Here is an 8,388-nt window from a genome sequence, read left to right as displayed (position 1 = left end):
CATAAAAAATGAAACCCTAAACTGGAATTCATGCATTCAAGTGCTAATCTTCCACAAAACCACATCTAAAACAGCTAAAAACCACTAATAAGTAATTAATTGAAGTAAAGAGGATGTTCTTGGCAAAATACCTTAAAACCACAAGAAAGGTAGGAGCTTAATCTTTCCCCCTCCAAAACAACTCCACCAACACCTTTAACCTTCCCTAATGATCACTTGTATGGTGTAGTTTGTGATTTGGTTGGTTAGAACTCAAGATTTGAGCAAATTTGAAAGCTAGAAATTGAAGAGCTCTCTCTTGTTTTCCTCCTCAAGAGGTTCGGCCAAGACACAAGAAAAATGGGAGATAATTGAGTCAAAATTGATTTTAGGAAAGTTAAGAAGGTCTTGGTCAAAAGTCAAGGTCCAATGGTTATGTGACAAATGGTCCTCTAGGGTTTTAATCTTATCCTTTTGTCTCTCCAAGATTAAACCATCTAAGTAACCTCTAATTATCTCTTAACACCTAGTATATTAATCCCGGTATACAAAACATAACCTACTCGGTCGAATTTATCGTACTTAACGCCACTAGCGGGTCCCACGTCCAATATACACTCTTTATTTCTCAGGAACTAATTTATACTAGGAAAATAATTTTAAAACTGTACTTACTTGTAAAAATGCATAGAAATTTTAATATTTCCAAGGAAAGTATAAAATGTAGGCAAAGAAATAAAATAATACTGAGAAAATGTGAATATTTTTTTTTTGGGTTCTCACAAAGTCAAAGTTCACGAGAGAAGGGATTCACTGCTCAATAAAACTTAATCAGGTACTAGAATCTAGAATATCAAATACCTACCTATTTACAGGATTGGTCACAAGAATGTTCTAAATCTGCACAACACTATTGTTTTCCTTTGACCTTTCACATTTTTCCAACCAACAAAAATGCAAGTCAAATGCTTAACAAATTGTATGCATACAAAGTGAAGGGAGAACAAAACTTTCTGAACGACACTTCGATTTCTACACCTCCACAGATGATAGAATGTAGTAGCAGAAGCAATCCTATGCACTGAGCATGCAAAAAGGGTACTTGAACATTTTCTGTATCATCCAAGGACCCCAACTTAGTAATCTGTCCATTCTAGTAAGCTTCTTTCTACAAGCCATCCAAGCAATACAGGCATTTCTTCAGACTATATGTTAATTTTATGTTATATGTTATAAAATTAGAATAGCGCTAAAATATTCATAAGAATCATAGAAAAATGCCATTTATTTTTTCAGCGAGGTTTATATACCGGATAATCTCCTAATCAAGGCCTTGTGTTCATATCCTTGAAAGACTAACTTTACTTTGCACCCCTAAATTTATATCACTTTCTCACTTTGTACTCTAAATTTCAATTTTAAATACTTTGCACCTTAAACACTTAATTTTGGACACTTTGCACTCTAAACTCTCAAGTTTGTTCCATTTAATCCAATCAATAATTATGTTTGCAAAATTAATGAGATAAAAGATAGCTAAAATTAATGACAATGTACAATTTGACTCTAACTGCCATCCTTTAACTATTTTTGACCACTTTTAGTATATTATCATTGATTTATATGGCTTCAATCACTACTATTATTAATAAATTAATAAGATAAAAGATGGTGCAAATTAATGACAATATATTGTTTTATTTTTGTTACAATACTATCGCACCTTACGACCACTTTCGGCACATTGTCATTGATCTGTTGAATTCTTTAAGCCATTAATTTTTCCTAAAGTTCTCATTATTTGGATCTAAATGGGACAAACTTGAAAGATTAAGGTACAAAATGTTCAAATTAAAGTTTAGAGTGTAAAGTGAAAAAGTGATAAAGGTCCAGAGGCGGAAAGTGGAGTTAATCCTACCTTTGAACAATTGAATGAAAGTTTAGGAAGGATCATAACATAGGTAAAATGTTTCTTACCATTATAAAGGTGTGAATCAACATATGAACAGAAATGAACAGGGATATGAGATGCTTATACTAGCCTATTTGGATTGAAAATTCTTTTTTTTCCATTACATTATAAACATGTTTTTCAATTTTTTTATCTCATATACATTATATCCCAAAAAGTGCTACAGTATTATTTCTAAAATTTTTTGCAAATAATCTTCAATCCAAACAGATACACTTTGTGATTATGTGAAACTTGTAGGCTCTTTTTGTCATTTTGAAGTGGGTGAGAGTGATATTACTAGAAATTAACTATCAGACGTGTGTTGCGAGACGATAAGTGAAAAAAGTTAGGTCAGTTTGAATCCGAGATCTCACTAGTTGATTTGTTGTCTAGTTCAAATATGTTATGTAATTTTTAGAGCATTTGGTGTAAAACTTGAATTCGTAATGTATGCAAGTAAGTTTGTACAAAAAATTTGGATTGAAAATTGTATGAATTTATATCTGATGTTGTTAGATTTACATGATTAGATTGAACTAGAACTGGCCCCAAATCCAGGCCAGGTGCTACTTGATGTTGGTGGACGTTAGCCTAGGGAAGCCTGTGTAACGTTGTTCATCTTTATCTCTCTTCCTCTTTTTTCCCCTGCTATCTCTCTCTATCACTACAAGAAATTTGGCCTTTTGTGACAACATTCACAGTGACAACAGAAAAAGTTGTCATAGTTGAGCAAATTTAGTGACGACTTTTGATGTTATCATAGTTGATCGAGGGTAGACTCATCATCAGTGACAACACGGGATTAATCGTCTCAATATGGGTGGCACGCAAATGGCCTGTGTGGCGGGAAGTCACCATTGTGACAACTTGAAAAAATGTTGTCACTGAAATGGACCCTATAGTGACTACTTACAATGTTATCATAATGTGTTATGGGTTCAAAGTTAGTGACAACAATTAGTCGCCACTGTCTAAAGTAAATGTTCCTAACTTACTTTCATTAATTCTACTATGCCACCCTAATTTTTTCAATATTGTCCCATATGTTGTAAATAAAATTTTATTAATTCTATTATGGCACCCTATATTTTACATTTTTGCCCCATATATGGTAAACTAATTGCATTATCTCTACCATGACACCTTATCTTTTGCAATTTAGCCTCATGTGTAATAAACCAATTTCATTAATTCTATTATGGCACCCTATCATTTACAATTTAGCCTATGTTTTTCATTAGTAAAATGGGGAGGGTATTGTAATAAAAATGTATACATATTTTATAATTCTTCCAAACTTAGTAACTTGTTATGAAGGTAAAACAATATCATGGACTCCCTATCTAGTTCTCTTGGCAACACATGAAAAATTAGTGATCGGAAAATTACTTGTGTGACGACCTAGGAAAATGTTGTCACTAAAATGGTCCATATAATGACAACTTCCAACATCGTCACTGTCGCTCAACCGGTTCAGAGGTAGTGACAACAATTAGTTGTCACTGTCTAAAGTATTTGTTCTTAGATCATTTTCATTAATTCTACTATGCCACCCTAACTTTTGCAATTTAGCCCCAAATGTAATAAAAAATTTCATTAATTCTACTATGACACCATAACTTTTGTAATTTTGCCCCATATGCAGTACACTAATTTCTTTAATTCTACTATTGCACCCTAACTTTTGCAATTTTGCTCCATATGTAGTATACCAATTTCTTTAACTCTACCATTACACCATAGCTGTTGCAATTAAGCCTTATATCTAATTCGCCAATTTCATTAAATCAACTATGGCACTCTAACTTTTGCAATTTAGCCCTATATGTAATACACAAATTTCATTATTTGTACTATGGCACCCTATGGTGTTGCAATTTAGCGCTATTTTTTTATTAGCAAAATATATAAGGTATCTTAATAAACTATATAGGAATACATATTTTATAATTTTCCCAAACTTAGGTAATAATTTATTATAAATGTAAAAAAATTCATACATTTCCCATTTATCCAAATGACAACACGGTGGAAAATTAATAATTTGGATAATCTAAAAATAGAGGTAGTCAGTAGTAGAATTTAGCAATAAAACTTAATACGAAATTAAGTCTAATCCTAACATTTGCATGATGAAAAGGTTGTTATTAATTATAGAAACTATATTTATCATTTATGAATTGGTACATATACCAAATAAATAGATTTAGCATTTTGTACATGTATTTACAAACTATTTTGATTGTTCAATCAACTAATTCAATTGTCAGGTCTTGTTAAACTGCAAGTCATACATAATTGATAACACCACAAAATGAGTACCAACAAAATTTTAATTAAAAGAGTGTTTATTTTTTTGAATCGTAAACATATTTCTAACAACATTTTTATTTTTTGATCTATTTTATTGTATAATAAATTAGAAAAAGTCCTATATGACTTAAAATTGGTATAAAAAAAAATCTGTCTAAACACACTAAATTGTCATATTCTATTATTTTAACACAACCAGAAACAATAGAAAAACTTAATTACATAAAGATGAGAAAAAGAAAAAAGAGAGAGATAGGTGAAAGGATAAAGAAAGCGTGCACTTCTTGCATCTAAATAAGGAAAAGGCGTGCTTTTTATATGTACGGAACTAAGAGCGGCAAACTCAAAAATTCAAGTGGCATGGCGGGCTGAAGGGATTTTAGGGAAACGACACCATTTGATAGCCAAAATTTAAGACATCTTCTTCCTCTCTTTTTGCCCTCCTCACATCACCGAGAATGCCCTCCTTATGTATCAAGCTTGCACTACCAAATCCATCCATGAACCAATTAGTGCGAACACTTTGAATTTGGGCAACTTTATCGAGTTTGCACCACCAACATCCCTAATTCGCCTGTTGCACTGCCTTGGTGGCAAGAAATCAGAAATTAGGGCTTCAAAATTTGGGTGAAAGCTTGAGTTTAGAGCTTGAAGCTTGGGGAAAACAAGAAGTTAGGGATTGAAGACATAGTTTGAGGTAATTTCAATATTTTGTGTCCGATTTTGTAGTGCATGGTACATATTTTCATGGCTATGGCTAGTTGCACCTTCTCTGTTTCTTGTCACAGAGAGAGAGAGAGAGAGAGAGAGAGTGTGTGTGTGTGTGTGTGTCACATCTCAGTCATCAAACTGCAAAGAGAAATTGAAGGACCTGGGGCAATTCATGGATACAGAAATGGAAGGAGAAGAAAGTGAAGAAAGTAGGGGAGGGAAGGTTATGGAAGGAGTAGCGTCAATAGCGCTGTTGCCAAGTGGGTCCATTTCGGGCCACTTCATTCAGCTTCCCAACTCTCTCTGCCTTGGCCTCTGTGGCACTGAGTTAGCCTGTGAAAGAGAATGCAGCAGGGGAGAGGACTACCGTTTGATCAGGCTCACCGTTATAGACTTCAATAGTGGAAGGGAGAAGGACATGGTGGTGGAATGCAGAGGGCATGATGCTGCTAGAATGTGTAATGTTGATCATGCTCATTGGTGGGAAAAGGACGTTGTGTGTATGCTTGAACCAAAGGAGGGGAATTACAAGGTTATAATTTCTTTTGAGTGTGAGACTTTGAAAGCTGATGAAGCAGCAGAGGACCACATCAAGAAGTTCATGCCAAAATTAGCTGGGATAGATGCTGTTGTTAATATCGGCTGGATAAAAATGTTTGGCTTGGACTTTGATGCGGAAGCTGAGGAGCAGCAGGTTCTTTAAAAGATGAAAGTTACAATTGCCAATTCCCTCAAATTCTATTTTGTACTTGGTTTACTCATGGTTGTTGCCCTGTTTGGTTGCATACTCTCTTTTGGGAATCCTGAAATTAGTTGAATTGTATAGTTCAGATGATAGCTTGAATGCGAATGTTTGTTTAACCTTTTTCAAAAAAAAAGAAAAAGAAAAGCTTTTAGGTTCAATCTTGTTAGTCTCTGATTTAAGCATCAACAAGTTTTGAATCCCTTTTGTTTTGTTCTTATATATTTGTTGGATTTTCATGGATTGATTCTTTGTTAGTGATTTTTGGCTAGAGTGCCCCGAAGTTGCTTGTTTGTGTCTTGGCAAAATTTGGTCAAATTCTTTAGGTCTTTTTGAAATTACTATTTCTCATAGCTAATTTTTGATTTGCTTTTAGAGCAGTGCTAGAGCAGAAGTTGCCATCTTTCTTGGATCTTGCTTTTAGATGCACAGAACATGAGCAAACCAATAGGCTGGATATAATTGATGTAGCAAAAGAGATTCGACAAATGGAGAAATTTGTTTGTCATTGTTCCTCTATTACCAAAGTACCATCAAAGTTTTTTCTTTTTTTTTGATAGGGTAGAAGAGCGTCATGTGCTTTGCTTACAAAGGCTAGATTACTATTCTCAAATTAGTCATATGCTAAACAAGATTTTAAACCGTGTATTCTGAAATTGTGTTTATTTCTATAGTTCATTCTCTTATTTATAATTCATTGTCGCTTCCTTTTGCATTGGTCTATTCATTGTTTTCATTTAGCTATCCATTCCTTTGCTGATAATTGTGCATAATACTTCACATTAAAAACAAAAGACACAATATTTTCTTATTTTCTGAGCTGACAAAAGTATTTGCTCTTCCTATCCTCTGAGTCAATTACTTTGATAGTAAAAAGTATCAGAATTTGCAACGTTAATCTGTGTTAAGGTGCTCAATATTTGTTAGTAATTAATCTCATTTTGTTTCAGCAAATGGTCTCTGTCTGTTCCAAAATTAGAAATTGGAGAAATGGTTCTGCGTTTCATTCGTTTTCGCTTCTTTTCCTGTCTGTTTATTTGAATAAGACTGTCATTTCATGTGTACGGATTTCCCTTCTATTTTCTAGGAGACGTATATGCAGTAAATGAAACTGTTTGTATGGGATTTGTTAAGGCATGGTTAAGAGATTTTAAGCAAGTTTCACAGAGATAATAAGAATAGTAATTAAGAATTCAAGTCAGATTATGGTTGTAGTTTCAATATGTGTCACCATTGACGTTTGTAGCAATTATCTCATCTTTTTTTGTTCTTGGGACAGAGAGCTACTCTAGAAGTTGTGAGATTGCTGGCGCAAAAGACCAAAGAAGTTGGATTTGAGTTTCTTAAGTATGTGAAAGAGTAGGAACTGGTAGAATTAGCAGGCTTGTTGTTGGTGGCTCGTGAAAAGGTTGTGCCTCATTTAGAGAGAGGTATGAAAATCCACAATTTTGTCTTGAAAGAAGCTATGTTTCTGAATTTACAAGAAATCAAGTCCTTGTATGGCTACGCTGATGAGAAGTCCCTACAAGAGGTAAAAAAGAAGAATGTGGAGATGGATTCAATACTATTATTACTTGAAGTGTTTGACAGAATTGGTGATAAACTTTCAGCTTATCTTCAAATAGTGCGAAAATAGGTATTGACTACTTGTTTTACCTCTTCAAGGATTGAGGTGGTCACTAGTTTAAACTAAATCCTAATAGTTAAACTAGAGAAGCATAGAATGTATACCCCAAGTTTCTCTTCTTTGGTTGTGTTGTCGTTATTATATTGTTCAACAAATTTGGTGTTATGTTCCACTTTTTGAATTTTGGATGTGAGATTCAATGCATGTGACTGGTATTTCTGTGGTAGGTAGGAGAGGAATACCATGCCAAAGAAATTGGCTGGATCGTGTAAAAAATTGGATTTTCCATGATGCTTGAACTTTTTGATGAAACAAGCAGGTTTTGGTGTCAAGGACTTTTTCCCTCCCCCACTCCCTTTTCTCTGAGTATCTAGTGATACTGTACCACAGTACATGGACTTATTCCAAACAAAGTTTTCCTTGCAGCTTAACATGACAGAATTTGGTATAAGAAGTAAAAGGGAATTGAGATGAATTTGATGCATTTCGGTGATAACATCATTCCTATTAGAAAGGTGAGGATATAAATTCTTTGCATTTCCATTCTCTATTGCAACTACTGTCTTATTAAAATTATATAGTTTTCTAGAAATCTGGTTTAGATACATTGGCATGTAAATGGTATGATTCTTTTACCACTTATCATGGGTGACTTTGTTTGAGTTTTGTTTAGTATGACTATTCATTCAAATTCAATGGTGTACGTTTGTAATGGCATATTTTTTGATTGAATCTACTCTAATGCATGCTACTTTTCTTTCATTGCAGTACAATGCTGTTAAATGCTCATGAGGAAATGAACAATAGCTTGGGCTTTGGATATGCTGATGAGGATGGCTGCATTTTGACATAGATTGCTGCTCTAGTCTATATTTTTGTTTAGAGATCTAATACTCTGTTTTTTGGACTAGCCTATATTTTTGTTTAGAGATCTAAGTACGCTGTTATTTGGATGGATAATGGTAGTTACTAACTGAGCTGATATGGGCTCAATACTTTAGTTTTTTGAATACAGACTAGTTTCAAGGCAAAGCCAAGTTCACTAAGCCTTTTGTCAAATTG

At 33.8% G+C, this 8,388-nt stretch overlaps 1 protein-coding gene across 1 annotated transcript; it reads left to right on the top strand.

The window, feature by feature from the left end:
• Window positions 1–5,141: 5,141 nt before the first annotated feature.
• Window positions 5,142–8,179, top strand: LOC113729187 (uncharacterized). Its single transcript, XM_027253510.2, has 3 exons — window positions 5,142–5,651; window positions 6,979–7,046; window positions 8,095–8,179. The coding sequence occupies exons 1-3, from the start codon at window positions 5,142–5,144 to the stop codon at window positions 8,177–8,179; spliced, it is 663 nt and encodes a 220-aa protein (XP_027109311.2).
• Window positions 8,180–8,388: the final 209 nt, after the last annotated feature.

Source organism: Coffea arabica, chromosome 2e, assembly GCF_036785885.1.
Source record: "Coffea arabica cultivar ET-39 chromosome 2e, Coffea Arabica ET-39 HiFi, whole genome shotgun sequence".
In the NCBI taxonomy this organism is placed as follows: domain Eukaryota; kingdom Viridiplantae; phylum Streptophyta; class Magnoliopsida; order Gentianales; family Rubiaceae; genus Coffea; species Coffea arabica.
Note: the sequence above shows the minus strand (reverse complement) of the source record. Positions and strands in the feature narration are given on the sequence as shown.